The sequence below is a fragment of the Heliconius melpomene genome, chromosome 13 (assembly GCF_056956725.1).
Source record: "Heliconius melpomene rosina isolate 202511_hmr_F chromosome 13, ASM5695672v1, whole genome shotgun sequence".
In the NCBI taxonomy this organism is placed as follows: domain Eukaryota; kingdom Metazoa; phylum Arthropoda; class Insecta; order Lepidoptera; family Nymphalidae; genus Heliconius; species Heliconius melpomene.
In genome coordinates this window covers 15,581,304-15,599,247 of record NC_140401.1, presented here as the reverse complement: position 1 = coordinate 15,599,247, position 17,944 = coordinate 15,581,304, and the positions used below count along the sequence as shown (strand labels likewise).

Below are 17,944 nucleotides of genomic sequence, written 5' to 3'. Positions count from 1 at the left end.
CTAAGAAGGCTGGTTTCGTTAAAGTTCGGTACAAACAACAAAAACTAAAAGTAATTGAAGGTCTATTTCTTTGAAATAAAAGACCAGTAATAATAAAACTAACACCTACTTAAGAAAAGTAAAAGGCAAACTCGTGGAATATTTATTTGATATTTCAATAGACAATAGTTTGATTTTTTTTCAGCTTATCTCTTTATGCCGCATGCACATAGAAGTAAATTGGTAAAGAAAATCTTATACAGAATACAGAGACACCTCCCTCCATTTTCCGCTTGGAATGGATCATTTAATCAGATCTCATAGGAAAATAAATAAGAAATTAGCACTTAGTGTCAAAACTAGCTAATTTGAAAGTTGAACGACACACTATCGGGCACGTATGGGTTAAGATAAGCAGTTCAGAGAGTGACCCCGTTTCATCACGAGCCATGGATCGGGATGCTAATAATTCGGCCGAACCAACACCACCGGCTTATCTTGCTAGGGATTACACTAGTTTTATATAACTAAACCTATTTTTAGATTTTTTGTTAGTTTTTTAGTGTTATGTAATAAAGAAGTTTTCTTTATATTTTTTTTAGAAGAGATTAGATATATTTTTTGTTTTTTTTAATTAGCATATAAATGATATGTCATGTTATACTAATATAAACAATATTCTAATTTAATGAGATTTAAATGTCTAAGATTGTAAAATAAAATTACTAAATTCAGTCATAAATCACTTTTATTTTCACCTTATAACTTATGCTTCATAATATTTACATCAAGTAAATGCACTCACATGAATAATGATGCATTTTTGTACATAAAAAATAACTAATATTATTGCACTTTCGTTGTATTTACCTCATTGTTACTATGCCCTCTTAAGAATTGTGAAAATACTTTTACAAAATTTAGACGATAACATTAATTTTAAAATAGTGTTGAGTTGTAGCACAGATTAATATATTTTTTAACTTCACGCTGTGTCTCCCTAGCGTGGTAGGCACAGAGAAAGATAGGGTTAAGGCACTCCGTTCCGGGCTTTCCACCTAATTTACGAAACATTGTTTGTTGGGTCACTCAACACCCCACTTTTTTTGTTACTGGAACAAGAAAGTATCAATTCTTTCCCCCGAATGGCAAGTGAACCCACAATCGTCGTTATGTCGCTGCATCACGACGGCTTCAACGACGAGTCGCAATTTTAAGAAAATGACAAAATTAACTTTTAAGTAGTGATGTCTTGTTATATAGAGAATTTTCGTTACATATTAATAATTAAATATATATTTTTTTGTTTTAAATATATTTATAACAAAAATAAATTTTACTTTCATATGGTGTGCCAAAATTTTAGTTGGCAACCTTCTACCTATAAATATGGACATTTTAAAAATTGTTCATAGAATATTGTAATTTATTTCCTTTTTTTTTAAATCACATAATTATATATACAATAAATAGGATATGCTTTTTTGTAATTTGATGAAATATGTCACATTTTAGATCGATTATTAAATTTGTACTAACAATCTATCCAATAAAGTTTCAAAGATGTACATGGAATAGAAAAAGAAATCAAAGATATTTTTATAATTAATAAATTAATGATCTCTTTCTAAAAATCCTACTGTCTTTTATATTTCAGTTGTTATAAAAATTACAATTAATTAAAATATTGTTTCTATAGTTTTAAGATTCTATAAGATGTTGAGAAATTAAAAAATATATATATATTTTGTTTATTTACTCAATTGAAAATTTCTGTATTTTTAAAATAAATATAATTATTAAAATATAATTCTAAATAAAAATTAACTTAACAATTATTTTAAATAATAATACCTGTACAAAAAATACAAAATACACAATTCTTTTTACTTATTGTAATTTTAAATTGGAACGTCAAACATGTAATGAATATTTGAAATGAAAGATTCTTAAAATTTTTACTTATTTTGTTTAAAATCTTTAAAGATAATCATAATAATAATTATTTATTTATTTAATTTTAGTCCCTGGTTCTTTTTTTATTATTATGTGTTCATTTTTTCTACTTATAGTATAATTTAATTATAGTCATTAAAATAGTTGTCGGTGTCTATCTGTTATATTTATTGTCTTCAATCACAATCACTAGGTGATGATTGATTTTGATATAATATTTATTTTTAAATAGAGCAATGTTTAAAATTGTTCAAGAAAAAATAAGTAGGCAAATTGTTTGAAAATCATTTTGTGTAAATAAAAAGTAAAATAAAGTTAAATAAAGTAAATGAAAACTATTATTTTATTAAAGAACATTTTTAATGCTAATGCTCTAATTACACATGCACAAATCGAACGCCATTTTAATAAATTATTTATTTCGAAGACATTTATATAGCATAATTTAAATCAAGAAACAATTGAAGATAATCATTAATTTAATTCACTTCTTAATTCTTTCAACATATTTTTTAAATTAGGCTAAATTAATAAAACTAACTAAATTATCACATATTACTTTCCCATAGTTTTAAATAATTGTCTATGACTTCTTCGAACCACTTTTTCTTTTTGACATCTTTGAATGCAGGCGCTAATGTCTTTAATTCTAATTGTAATAAGGCCTCGTTACCTAATAATGAATCTAAGTTTCTCAATAAGGCAGGCTCTCCGTGTAATTTTAATAAACTTGGATATGAAAATATATAATAGTGCACTCTTAAGCGTTTCGTCGCCCAGTTCTCCACTGTCTTGTTGCCACTGGCCACCTGAAAACATTATATAATATTATAAATTGAGTAAGGAAAACGATAAAAAGAAAAACTTTTTTATCTTCACGCTGTATCCCGCTAATAGCAGGGTAGTCAGAGGGAACCTGTTTCTCAAGTACCATCCAACTTTCGAGACATTGCGCGTTAAGTGTCGCCGCGCTTTGTTATTGTTACTGCTTAGAGACCAGGGAACGGAAATAATTCGTTCTTCCGAGTAGGAATCGAACCGAAGACCTTCGTGGTTATATCATTAAATTACATGACATTTTAATTAAAAAGATATCTATTACAATACAAGTTGATTTAAATAAAATGTCGAATGAAAAATTAAAATAACAATGGCTTAATGATTGATAAAATAAAATTAATGAAATGATCGACCATAAAATGATTTAAATGTATAAATGTAATTAGACACAAAAGCAAATGCAAACATACACATTGCACAGTAGTCATGCATATAAATTACAATACAAGTAGAAAAATGACCTACCGCCAATTTAAAGGTATTAGAAATAATATTCTTTGCATTCTATATACTATGTTTTAAGGAAACTATATGGTAATTTTATACTAATTAATTTACTAAATATTTGTAATATATTTTACCTTAATTTGACCTATATGCTTGGCCTGCCATGGGGAAAAATATCCTTCTAACTCTTTAGCAGTTATATCCGCAACGCCCTTACTTTTTAATCTTTCTTTGATCATAGAGTATGCAGCTCTAGAGAACACAAACACCTGGAGTGAGAGCATAGACAAGGTAGATTTTTTTCTTATTGTTTTTTTTAATTCGGGCGTGCATTCACGGATAATGGCGGTCAAGGTTTGTAAAGACTTTTCTATTTCTATCACATTCGTTATATTCGTTAGTATTATCTTCTAATTAACTTAAATAATGATCTCCAGAAAGTCTAATTAATAAATTCAGAAAAAAAGTAAATTATAGACATTGAATATTAATTGAAAACTTAATATTTTTTATAACCAATATTATATAGGAATAAACGATATATTTTAATGTAATGTAAGTTGAATCGTGCCAATATGAGATGCAATGATTGAAGAAATAGAAAAGATATACAAGAATACGCAGCATGATCATTTCAAGCACACAAAATGGATCACATTGAAATTGTCGTGTTTGCTAATATTTCTCAATATTAAATTACCTAATTTTAAGTAAAAAAATTGTAAAGGATTTATTCTTTTTTTAAAAATATTTGATTGTGATTATATTACAGTAGCATATTAAATGTACTCATAGCGTCATTGTTACCAAGCCAAGTTAAGTAAGGTAAGTTTAAGTAATTTCTAATAATCTATATATAATAAATGAAAAAAAAAAATTAACTTGCTTGTGAACTCCCATAACAATGACAAATATCATATATAATATTAATAGAAATGCACCACCAATTAAACTATCACCAATAGTTTATTTGCAAAGACTTTAAAGGTTTTATTTAAAAAGAAAAATATTAGCAAACACAACATAAACCTTGTAAAACCAAACCTTGATCGCGCCAATATGTTCAGCGAAATGCGGAGAGAAGTAATTGCTCATCTCGCTAGCGGGAATGTCGCTAACGCCCCGCACTTTCACGCGCTCCTTTATCCGTGAATACACGCTGCGTGTGAATACGAATACCTGGATATTAAGTGGGTTTTATACTTCATTGTTTTTTGTAGTTTCACGCTCTATCCCGCATATAGCAGTGTAGACAGAGGGAACCTAGTGTTAAGAGACTCTGTTCCGCCGAATTTTCGAGTGCGTGCAATGCGTATTGAGTGATAGTACACAACGATGCGCTTTTTCTTGTTAGCAGAGCGGGAAAATTAAAATATTAAATAAAGAATTCTCCTGAGTGGGAATCGAATCCACAACCGCTTCGTTTCCTTCGTGCGGCCTCAGATATATGGGTCCAAATCTCATTATATCAAAAACGTAGTTTGAAAAATTATTTATTCTTCAAATTGTAATAATGACGCTTCTTTTCCGTCAATAATGGATAGTAAAAGTTTATAAGATAAAAATATTTTATAGCATATAATATATTTCTCATATATATTTGAGTAATAAAATGAGAAATTATATTTAACGTTATAATAGTAATAATTGGTGTAAAATAAACATATTATGGCTTTGGTATCTCAAAACGTGGAAGTGGTTAGCAAAACTATACGCTTGTTTGAAAACATGATCACGTTACAAGCCGTGCTTCCACAGCCGTCATAAATCTAGCAATATGAATTGTATAAATAACTTTATAAATCGTTTAACTTGCATAGCTTAAGAAATTTGATGAATAATATTTCTTATTTTAGATTTTTGTATTTATTAACTTTCATGATTTCATTTCATATAACGTAGCAGGGTAGACAGAGGGGGCCTAGTGTTAAAATACTTCGCTCTACACTTTCTGCCGAATTCTGGAGGCATAGCGTTATGAGTACCTCAAGTGGGAATTGAACTCATGCGCGACTCATTTATATTATTTTTATTTATTTAAATGTATTTTTTTTTATTTTTGCACTTATTAAAAAAAGCAATTACATTTTAATTCTAAGAAAACATAAATGAGGGTATTTTAAAAACATCTAGTTAAGTTTATAAACATATAAAAGCATTTCATTGCACGGAGTGTTTCACGTGATTACCCACGTTTTGGCATTACGCGTGTAGTTTTTACTCTCACTCTAGGAACCTAGGTTCATATAAATAGAAAAAGAAAAGCTAAGATTGTACTAAATACTACTTAAAAGGGGATCCTTATACATATTTCTTTTATTAACAAAAATATTAAACAAATGAGAGCCAATACTTTTCTGTTATTTCAAGTACTATTATCGTTATCAAAGTGCGTAAAACATAGGCTTATTTTATTTGAAAAAAAGATTTTTTTGTAAATTTAAACAAATAGTACATATATCTTACCTGGTATAAAGAGTTACCAGTGATATAAGAGGCAATGTAATGCGAGCCATACTTCCGTATGAAGTCGGCCACGGAGACCGTGTCACCGACGGTGGTGTCGTCTATGGCCTCGTGGACCACGTCCTCAACAGCTATGTTTGTTGGTATGTCTTTGAGTTTTGCTGTTTCTCGGAACCTGGAAGATTTTGTAGAACACTATCACTCTTGTATATTGTGCTAGTATAACGGCAACATAATATACTAAAGATATGTCTTCCTACTTGAAGTATTATGAAGCCAATTACAGCATGTCCACTTCTTAATTTTTCAATATGAAATTAACTATTTTTAAAATAACCTTACTGGTATAAAGAGTTACTTTAAAATAAGACGAATCTCACAATTGGTGATAAAACAAAAAGACATATCACTACTTTTATTTGATCTTCTAGTACAGACAAAAAATAAGTCTATTATAACATACGGGTACAGTTAAGATCATTTAAAGATTATATATTACCTCGACACCCTAACAAGGACGTAGCAATGATCCCCGGTTATGAACGATGAGTTAATGCCGAGGTTTCTCGCCATTATGTCAGTAGGCCATCCGGCCGTGAACGCCCGCCAGGGACGCTCTAATCTGGAAATATACAAAAGAAATATTAATATAATTTTGATTGTTTTTTTTTTATTTAATTGAAAACTTCGCCTTCGTGGTCATATGGGCATAGCTAAGAGTTGTGTATGACACATGTGGCATGACACATTGTCACCTCGAAAGGTGATTTAGGTCACAGGGACAGTATGTAACATCGATACGATTAACTTGTTATATCATAGCCTTCTATCGTATATGCCATACAATTAATTTTTTTTTTTCAAGTCAGACCAGAAGACAAAAGTCTTTTCCAGTTTTTAATATTAGTATAGTAGATAGATATATTTTAATATAATGTTAAACATAAAATAATTATCCAAAAATACCTTTCAAAACTAAAATCCCTGAAATACGCCTGCAGCAGCTGCTTCAAGTTATCGCAGAATTCCATATGAAAGTCACCATCGAACAGCGTCTTCGCTTGCCTCGGTTTAGGTTCCACTGTGTACTGGTCCACGTCGCGGAACACGCTGACCGTGGGTTCCCTGAACACCCAGCCGTCGGTGTCGTTGCGGGGTACCACTCGCATGCAAATGCTAAGGTAGCCATATCTGGAAATTATTTTATTTTTTATTTGTTTTTGTTTTTGGATGGGTGGAAATGGAGAAAATTAATATAATTCACGCAATGCCTGAATTAGGCGGAAAGTTAGGAACGGAAGTGTCTGAGTTAGGAACGGAGTGTCTTAACACTAGGTGCCCAGGTTCCCTCTGCTGCCCTCAAATATTAATAAATAAAATTGATTATAACGTTACTTATAACATTGCTAACAATTAACTGAGTTGACTATTTTTCAGTGTCGATTCCTATAACTGTGGATCGAACTCACAACCGTTCTGTTTGCAATCGTTCTTCCACTGCGCCACCGTGGTCACAACCTTCATCCTTAATCAGAAAGGTATCTATTGTATTACTATTTTATTCAATTATTTATACCCATGTATGTTTAAGTACGAATATGGAAATACAATAATTACTTTAAAATATGAATATATGGCATTTTTTGAATTGTTCCAACGTAATACACATATCATTATTGACCATAAAAGGTAATTACCAGTTATTACTGTAGGCGCTTATTTTTATTATACCTCGCATAGTTTTATTAAAAGTTCTTTGCATTTAATCTATTATACTATACTATACAATAAAGTATAAAATCATGAGGTTAAATAGGTAATAATATAAGCCATTATTGTGTTAATTAATTTAATTGTTGTAATTTATTAATAGCTATAAAATAAACAAATAATAACTCGTTCTTTTTTATGTTACGTTAGGTACAGTAGATTAAATTTTAAAATAGTTGCATTATAATAAAATGGTATAAACATTTAGATTTTTAGGAATATGAAAATGCAGTCGGACTCGTCCACTGAGGTTTCCGTACCAATTTCAGGATTGGAAGTCAACGGGAAGTACATCTTATAAAACTTAACAAATTAAAGCTTACCAGCTTTTGGACTAATTTTAGGTATATGAAATGAACTACAAATATAATTCTGCAATTATGCACTTTTGGGAATTTGCAATATTCGACTTCTAAGGGGTTGTTTTTGGGGTTGAATGTTTGTATGAAACTTCGTTACTACAAATGCTGGGAGTCTCAAATTTTGCATGGACGTCACTTATAGTACGTAGGTACTCTTGGAGACAGAAATTAATAATAACGTAGTTCACGCAGGCGAAGCCGCGGGCGGGCCGCTAGTTTGTCATGTAGTAAGAGCATCTACTCGTACTCGTACAGGTGTTTTTGAAATATCCGTCATATCACCAGCAATTTAGTCGCAGTTCTAGACAAAGGGCTATAAAAATTCTCAGGTGTACAATATCTCTTCGCTTGTGGTCCACATAATGGGTGTCTGTTTTTGGTTATTGGATTACAGTATGCAGTTTAGTTTGGAATGCAATGAGAATGGAATTTGAATATAATATAAGAAATTATAGGTAATGTTTTTTAACGTGAGAAAGACGAAAACTTCATTAAAGTATATTTTTACCAGAATAAGAAAATACGTCGCACAGGTATGGTGTTGAATCTAATTCATCTCAGAGACAACAAGTTTAGTAGAAAACAGTATTCTGAACATAAGGGCGCATAGAAAAGAATCTTCATTCCCAACTTACACTTAAAAAAACACAACAATCTTCATTCCCAACTTGCACAAAAAAAACCACAAGAATCGTCATTCCCAACTACCGCCAAATTTTGTCAACACCAAGCTTTACCTTATTACCAGGACGACACTGACACAGAACCTTTAAAATAGTCAAAGAGACAAACAGAGTGTCTTATCACTAACTTACCTCATAAATATATTGATAGACTTGCCGACGCCGAGCTCCGAGTCGAGTGTGGCGGCGCGGCACAGTGCAGCCGCCAGCAGCAGCAGTGCCGCCCGCATCACACCGACGATACACACCTGTTGTTCAAATTATTATTGTTATTTAAGTCATTTTCCTACTTCTTATGAATTCCTACCTCCCCTACTAATATTATAAAAATGAAAGTTTGTGAGGATGTTTGTTCTATTTTCACTCAAAAACTACAGAAGTTAATTGGACAGAACTTTACAGTCTTAGGTATAGATTTATTTTATACAATAGAATAACACAGGCTGCAATTTATGTAAAGACTAGTGGACCCGGATGCGGCTACGCCTGCTTGAACTATAAGAATATTTTCGCGTCGGTCATACTCATACTATGCCGCCCGAAGGCTAGGTCATTTCGAATCAGTGACATCTCCTTAATTATTTATTAGAATGTTATACAGTAAACTATAATTTCAATCTAGATAAAATGCTAAAAGTGACTATTATATTTATTTTCATAAGGATGAATATCAAAATGAAGCGGTAACGAACGCGGTCGCGTAGCGACGACGGTTGTTGATGTATAATGTAATGTTATATAGCCTATAGCACTTCTGCAAAACAAAGTAAATCGGACCAGTAGATATAGAGATCTTAGCATTCAAGCAAACAAACAAACAAACAAACTCTTCCGCTTTATTATATTAGTATAGACGTTGTATAATTTGGCTGTAATATATATATTTAATGCTTTATATTGAAAACAACTAATGGGTTGGAAGAGGAACATATTCGTTTAAACTTAAAGTTAAGACGCACTCAAGCCTCAATTCTTTTTATTATTATGTAAATTTCAGTATAATAAAATAAACTAAGAAAGAGATTTAAAAAATAAAAAGACAACTCTAAAAGAGAATCTCCCCGGCGGGGAATCGAACCCCGGTCTCCCGCGTGACAGGCGGGGATACTTACCACTATACTACCGAGGATGGTGTTGAGTAAAATGAAATAGTCTATGCATATATAAAAAAATCGTGTAATTATTTAGAAATTATAATTTTATTATATTTAATATTTTTTAGTTTTACATAATAAGAATTTGTATGCAAGTTAATAAGTATTTCATAAGTTTAACTTTTTTAAGCTTACTTATTTTTAATTTAATAACTTCACCGATAGATGGCGTGAGTAGTGCATAAGCAAATAATAAATTATCATCAAAATAATTATGAAACCAAAAATGAACCTATGTATATTATTGTCTTTAAATTAAATAGTAATTTGCTTACAACTGTTATTATATTACATTACATTTTTATCAATATACATATACAGTATTAAGAATAATAAATATGTACATATGTATAAACGTACATGGTTCTATATTTTAAAAACATAACTGTTTATAATGTCACCTTGTTAGAACAAAAATATAGTAGACTATGTAGGACTATATTTTTTTTGTTTTTCGCCAGTATATAGCTTTAAACTAATAATTAACAGTTTTTATAATAAAATGAAACTAATACCAATACAAATATATTTTCATAGACGAGGTCTTTCGAAATCGTAAAATAATAAAAGTAATAAGAAACACAATTTTCATACACTAAACAGGTATTATATCGGATTACAGACACTAAAAGACATATTGTTAACACTTGCCATCAACCCTTGACCCGGTTCCCGCTAAATTAAGCCAATTGTATTCTGCAAATTGCATCTGGCCGTAATTCATTGAAGACGTCACGCCAAGCGCAAGAATTGATAGATTTCTCAACTAAATTTGATTTTTTCGTAGACCACTTATCTACTTGTGAAGCGACGTGACGACACGCTTCGCTTCGTTCTATCACAAAATTAGTGTGATCAACGTGAAATTATATTTAATTAGTGTTTTTTTTTGTGTAGGTAATGGCGTGTGAAACTGTTATGGTAGTTAGATTTTATGATTGTATGTAATATGTGTTATAAGGCACTTTGGTAGTAAGTTACTTCAATTTGTTTTTATTTTGTTTTATTTTGATACTCCTATTTCTAAAAAAACATAGGGGACAATGGAGAATATGGAGAATATTATTTAAATAAAATATTTGTGCCGCCATCTTGTGTAAATAAATAAGTTAGGCTTTTAAAACAGGTCTTTTAACAATACAAATAAAATTCAAGCAGATGTCGCTAGCAGTCAAGATGTGATGCGAATATGATTCGAAGCTTCTCTACATTTTCATTTATTCTTTTTTTTAAATATTTAACTTCACGATGAATCCGGCGTAAATTAGGGTAGGCAAAGTTAATATAGTGTTGATACACTCCGTTCGTCGCTTCCCGCCTAATTTTTGAGACATTGCTTGTTGAATGGCGGAACTCAACCGCGCCGCTGTGGTTTACAATTTAGATTTAATAAATATATTTTAGACTTAATATAAAATATTAATTAGATTTTAAGTAAGTTTTTATAGAGACTTTACTATATTGAGATTAAGATTGTAAAATATGATTTATTCCCCAATTGTTAACTTCTAAACACATTTTAAAGTATTTTATCTTTAACTAATGCATCCCAGTCACGAATTATTTCTTTCTTCAATAGAACGAACTACCGCTTTGCATCGCTTTATCAAACGCAATGCATTCTCAGGACTTCTTCTGACCTTAGGGCACACACCAATTTGAGGCCCAGTTGGAAAATAAAACAAATTAAGACATATCTGAGATCCCCGTGAGGTCGCGTGCATTTAGTTTTATGCTGAAGTGTCCATCTGTTTTATTTAATTACAAAATCTAACAATATGCTTGTCAATTTATTAAAAAAAATACAGAACTTAAAATATTCATATACAAAATATCTCAATGTCTCAAAAAATCTAAGCCTACTACAGTACGTAATAATAATCTACCTACATACATTATACAGAACAATTATAATTTGAATACACTAATCTCAAGTGCTCCCGATCCGGCACTCGAACCGGCACTGCAACTTGCAAGTGATGCAACCCAGCCGCCTTACCAAAATACATGCATTTAATTATTTCATATAGTTATTATATTTCGTGGTATTATTTTTAATGATATATGGTAGCTGACCTATGTGCGGAATACATTAAGCTTGACAAGTTTTTTTCCTCATCCCGCACATACCAGGGTAGGCAGAGGAAACTTGGGAACCTAGTGTTATACACTCGTTCCTATAAAGACACTTCTGTTCCCAATTTTTCGTGGAGACATTGCGTGGAGAGTTGCGAAAGTCAATGTCGCGCTTTGCCTCGTTACTATGGTAACGAAGGCGAGGTGATGAAAATATTAAATATTTCATTTCCTCAAATGAAAATCGAACCCACAAATCCCTGTGTGCCCTTGCGTTACGACTGACCCCCAATATGTAGAATAATAGGGTTAAATAAATGAAAATATAGTAGACTAGCGGACGCGCGCAGCTTCGCTTACTTAATTAGGGGTGAATTCTAATAAACAACGAAACATGTGTTCAATGAAATATTTTTAAGAGTCTAAAAGAGTCGGTGGTTTAAGACTCGGTGGCGATTTAAACATTTTTTCATACAAACTTTCAAACCCTTATTTGCACCCTTAGGGGGTGAATTCTAGAAAACCATGAAACACATGTTCAATTAAATATTTTTAAGAGTCTAAATTTCAAATTTTATAATAATCGGTGGCGTTTTAAAGATGTTTCCATACCAACTTTCAACCCCTTATTTGCACCCTTAGGGGGAGAATTCAAGAAAACCATGAAACACGTGTTCAAATAAATACTTTTAAGAGTCTGAATTTCAAATTTTATTAAAATCGGTGCCAATTTAAAAAAAAATCCATACAAACTTTTAACCCCTATTTCCCCCCTTTAGGGTTAAAATTTTTCAAAATCCCTTCTTAGTGGATGTCCAGATTACGAAAGTAAGCATCTGTCCAAATTTCACGTTTCTACCATCAGCGGTTCCGGCTGTGCGTGCGTCTTACCTCAGTCAGCGAGGACAAGTCCTTTTATATATATAGATAAAGTATAAATATTTTTCTCATACTTAGGTTCAATTAAAACCATTAACTATTGCATGTAATCGACATATTAATTTAACATTTGAATAAAATAAATATAGTAAGTAGATACATAAAAAAACAATTAAACTAATTAGAGTTGATTTAAAAGTCAATTTTATAGTGTTGTTGAAAATTATAATGGTCCATAATTCAATTATTTTTATCAAACAATAAATTCGTGAGTAATAAGTGAGTCAAGAAACTTATATTTGCGGAAAGAATTTACCTACCTATGTATATTTTTCTAATATATATATTTTTTTCTTGTATATACCCATAAATTATCGCCTTTTTTCTTTATTTGTGCTGTAAGCTCTCATTTCTTTCCAAATTTCATAATTCTAGTCAACAAAAATAACAGTTACTTCTCCTCTTTAAATTTAAACCCTGATCAAAATATTGAAACATAGTAATCTTAAATTTACAAATAGAAATAATATTTTAAATATATAATGTTATTCTTTAGTAATGCAGTAGTCCATATGTTTCGTGCATGATATTTATAGCTTGTAATGACAACAAAGCCACGCTTCGGCCTTTAGTAGAGTCAGCAAAAAAACACTTCAACCTATAAATTATGAGTCTATTTTTAAATTCAATGTTTTTTGTCGTGATCTAGTAAAATGTCAAGGGGAACCCTAAAAGTATACAGCATTGCATTGAACTTTTAATGTTATAATTAATTTTAAAGTCTGTAACGTTTTATCAGAAGTAGTAATAATATTATATAAATTATAATAAATGTTATATTGTTTTGATTATCTAAGTAAAGTTATTGTAAGATTTTATTTAGCCTTGCTTTCATTAACACATAGAAATTATATTATAATGAAAGCGGTCTCTTGCAAAAGACAGTAATAAAACATACGTTTTTATTCAATTCAAAATTACGGTGGATTTTTATTATGTTATTTAACTCCTGCTGTTAGCACTCTAGGATGATCTTTGCAGATCCATCGACAACTCAACTACAAGTTTCAAAAGTTAATTCATATTACCCTTTTTTATGATGAAAACAAAAAAAAATAATACTGAAATACTGATTTACATAAAAATTACAAAATGATGATTTAGTCACGTTTTGCTATCATTTCACTGGCACGGTTCCGCAACAGCAGCAGAGTCTACATTGCTGTGACGTCAGTATTTTTTGTTTCGTACCGTACTGAATTTTCGAAATATCTTAATTATTACAAAAACGCTTGTAATATTTAACAATATTTTTTTTTGCAATAGATACTGGTAAAGACCTTAATTTTTAATAATAACAAGAAACTAGTCATTAAAAATATTTTCTATGTACTTTAAATTCTTTAACAGCATTGTAAATAAATTAAAATATATTGTTATCTTTAATTGTAATAGTAAAGAATAATTTAAATTTATTCATATATTGTTTTTGTCAGCAGTACCTACATCAAATCGGGAATATACTCTCGAGTGCATCGTTTAACTCCTAATTGAATCTCGTGTAAACAACGCGTTTAACTTGTTCATTTGGCCTTTTGCTACACTACTGCTTTACTACTTCAGAAATATTCGGCGAAGTGGCTTTTACATTTATTATTTTGCTTAAATGACACGTAAAACTAATTTAATTTTTTAAATTTATTATTCGGTAAAGAAATAAAAATGTTTGGTACACTTGTATCGAAATGAAATATTAAATATTAAGCCTAATTTTCTTTAGCAAGAAATAAGCAATACTTACATCGTAGTAAAATAATACAAAAATCCATTGCGTGGTTTAAAAATATATAACTGTATAAATTCGGTATTAATTCGTAATATTTCCTACTTTACTTACACGTTTTTGGTACTCTATTCAATAGTCATTGCCGAGATATTATATAGTAGAGTATAGAATATAGAAAAAATGCTAACAAACGAATAGGAATATAGATTCGCTAAAATATGTCAGTATTGTAAACAATTTCCATAGCACGTCTAACCTACCCACTGAGAACTAGCAATGTTTGTACACAAAACGTGTCTTTGTCAAGGTAAACTGTTTGCCAGCCATCTCTCGGACTATTAATATCTACTAATGATTCTAGACATCTGGTTCCATTAATATACTTTTGTAATATGCATAATTGCATTTCTATGTTTATGTATGTATATTTATTATTTGAATTTGTAATATTGTTGATAGCCGCCAAGGCAAAGTGGTACTTCTACTCTGTGTTCGATTTAATTATCGTTAACCAGTGGTTATAGAGTCCGATTAATGCCGATGTCCGATTAATTTGTATCTTGATTTTTTCTAGAAAATAGTTAATTAAACGTCAACTAAATCATAATCAAACTAAAACTCATTTTATTTGTCTATTACAAATAAATTAAATAAAAAAAAAATTATTGGCAACATTTTGTAATGGGCCACTATAATATTTAAAATAGAAATCAAATACAATTCTTATCATCTTCACGCTGTATCTCGCACATAGCGGGGTGGGCAGAGGGAGCCTAGTGTTAAGGCACTCCGTTCCCAATTTTCCGCCAAATCCTGAAGACATTGCGTGTATCCCTGTGCTACGACTGGCACAATTACTATTATAAATTTGAAACTATATGAACCAATACAAAATAATAACAGCGACTGCAAATGACAAAATGACGAACAAGTGATTGCAGGACGTAATGTGTAATATTGAATTACAGCCACATATTACATTGCGTATTAATAATTATCATTATCGGACGTTTGCGTATTGATAAAGCATGTATTAATGAGATATGAGCACAAAAAAAAACTAACACTTTAAAAAATGGAATACGTATACTTTTTAATTTAGGATGGGCAGAGAGAGGTTAGCGTTGTCTGTTTCTACTTGGATACGGAGAATCTTCTTCGTACCTAACTTACATTCATGACTCGTACATACATATACGCACATAAACACACACACGCACACACACACGCTCACACACAAGCACACACACACACACACATTTGACACGTGGTAATAATATAGAATCTAATTGTTTTTCTTTTCTTCTTTTTCAATAATTAATTTAAAACTTTTGTTATATCGCTTTATTTTTGCTTATGTCGACATAATAATATGTACCTAATTGATGAGTATTCTCAATTTTGTCATCGAAATAGTGTCTTAGGGGCAAAGATGTTGGCAGCTGTGACACAGTTTACACTAGTACGGCTGCTATCGCTCACCTCTACTAAATTGTTGTCTTGTTTTTTCCATATTCTAACGAAATTAGAGTGTATATGTAACATTTAATTACTGAATAAAGCATTTATTATTATTTATTTATTTTATTTGTTTTCCGCTTTTAGCCTGGTTTTGTAACTGCGTGTTGGGGTCAAAGGGAGGCTAGTGTGTCTTCAACTCTTCAACTTTTCTAAACAGCAATATAATACAAATATAATAATAATAATACAATAAATGCATTTATAAAACTTCATCTAAAATATTAATATTTTACGATTTCTATTATTTCATAGATATTTTATCGTTTTAAATGTAGGTTTATAGTAATAGGTGTTTACCTATAGGTATGAATAAATCTATTCGGGAACCAATTACAATAACACATGATATCAGTAACGTAAAACTATTTATTAACTTGTTTACCTTAGTATAAGTACCTCATGTAAGTAACAAATAGATAAATGAGTTAAATTAAAAATATAATTTTAGCCTTTTAGTAGAAAAAGTTATATTTTCATAAAAAATAGAAAATCAAATTCATTTCGTTGTCTTCTCTCCAAACAATAAAAAAAATTGTGTTATTTTTTTTCACTCCTTAGCTTCACGCTATATCTCGCATATAACAGTGTAGACAGAGGAAAGCTAAGTGTTAAGACACTCCGTTCCACACTTTTCAACCAATTTTTGAGTCTCAGTGTAACGAAACTCAACGCCGCGCTTTACCTTATTATCAGAGCGGAGAAATAAAAGTATTAAAAAATAATAATTCATTCCCCTGAGTGGGAATCCAAATCGAAAAATTAAAACGCTTATACTTCTCTCGCCACGACAGCCTTAAAAATTGTGTGTGTAAAATTATAAATATAATATTCCATAATAAATCTAAAATAATTATCTCATTGTTATAGCTTGAGCGGACCCCGCCTGAGTCAGTTTCCTGGCTAAAGGTGAACGTCTCTACGAACGACACCTGAGTATAATTGTAATTGCGTTAATGACAGACCGAGATTGAAGTTTCGAGACGCGAATGTTAAAAGTCAAAATGGCGAAATGCAATTAGAATTTGTATTCAAGTAGTATTTACTATAATTCTAGTTGTTTTGCTGCGAAAAAAGAAGGGATCGTAGCGCAGCGGTACAGCGTCTGGCTATAAAGGCTGGTGATGGTGGTCGGTTCGATTCCCACTCAGAGAATTGAATTATATTTATTTTATTTTTCTAATAATTATAGAGCAAGACGCTAATATGTTAGTATGTCTTGAAAATCCAGAGGATATTAGGAACCTTAGTGTCTGATCACTCGGTTCTTTCTACCGGATATAGCGTGCAGATATAAAAAAAATAAGTATGCAGGTATAAAAATATAATGTAAGCATATTAAGACTTTTTTTATATAAAAACGATTCAAATATTTAATTATAACAAATTTTAATTTGCCCAATAAGTTACTTACGTTCGATGCAAAACTATTTCAATAGAAATTTGAAATTGACACGTACCTGTAAAGACAAAAATATTTAATAAATAATTATGTTAAATACAATTTTATGATTTTACAGGATAGGTTGTTTCTATCCATGTCAAGATATATATAAAAAAACACAGCGTAACGCTGTATCCCGCACACAGCAGGGTAGGCAGAGGGAACCTAGTGTTAACGAACTGAACTTCTACTTTTTCTTTTTCAATTCTAAATATAACAACTAGAAAATAACTGTTTGTAACGATTTTAGCCTGTTTTACTACCGTCTGATAAGTTCAGGTTAACTTACTTGATACAAATATGATTCAGGTCCCTTCCTTGTAAGAATAAAGAGGAAGAGATAGCGTTAGATACCTGTCATGTAAATTAACAACAACTTATCAGGAGATACTTAGCAAGGCTTGTAAAAGCATCGTTCAGAAGTTGTTACACATATCTATATATATATATAAAATCGAAAGGTCACTCACTCATCACGAAATCTCAGAAACTACATGTGCTAGGAATCTCAAATTTTGCATAGGAGTTACTTATAGGACGTAGGTACTCGCTAAGACGGGAATTTGCAATATTCGACTTCTAAG

The 17,944-nt window shown here is 30.7% G+C and overlaps 1 protein-coding gene and 1 non-coding gene across 4 annotated transcripts in view; both read right to left on the bottom strand.

Moving 5' to 3' along the window:
- Positions 1-709: 709 nt before the first annotated feature.
- LOC146533122 (torso-like protein) overlaps positions 710-17,944 on the bottom strand; it is a 46,874-nt gene continuing 29,639 nt past the window's right edge. Inside the window, exons 2-8 of one of the 3 annotated variants that reach the window (XM_085196854.1) lie at positions 8,636-8,751; positions 6,655-6,879; positions 6,188-6,310; positions 5,689-5,863; positions 4,267-4,401; positions 3,357-3,491; positions 710-2,744 (exon numbers count right to left, since the gene is read on the bottom strand). In XM_085196854.1, the coding sequence (XP_085052980.1) occupies positions 2,484-2,744; positions 3,357-3,491; positions 4,267-4,401; positions 5,689-5,863; positions 6,188-6,310; positions 6,655-6,879; positions 8,636-8,733 (1,152 nt within the window). In that variant the 5' untranslated portion in view covers positions 8,734-8,751 and the 3' untranslated portion in view covers positions 710-2,483. The remainder of the gene's footprint in view (positions 2,745-3,356; positions 3,492-4,266; positions 4,402-5,688; positions 5,864-6,187; positions 6,311-6,654; positions 6,880-8,635; positions 8,752-17,944) is intronic. The other 2 variants (XM_085196855.1, XM_085196856.1) reach the window with 2 other exon arrangements.
- Positions 9,561-9,632, bottom strand: TRNAD-GUC (transfer RNA aspartic acid (anticodon GUC)). Its single transcript has one exon. It is a non-coding gene; the product is annotated as a tRNA-Asp (tRNA).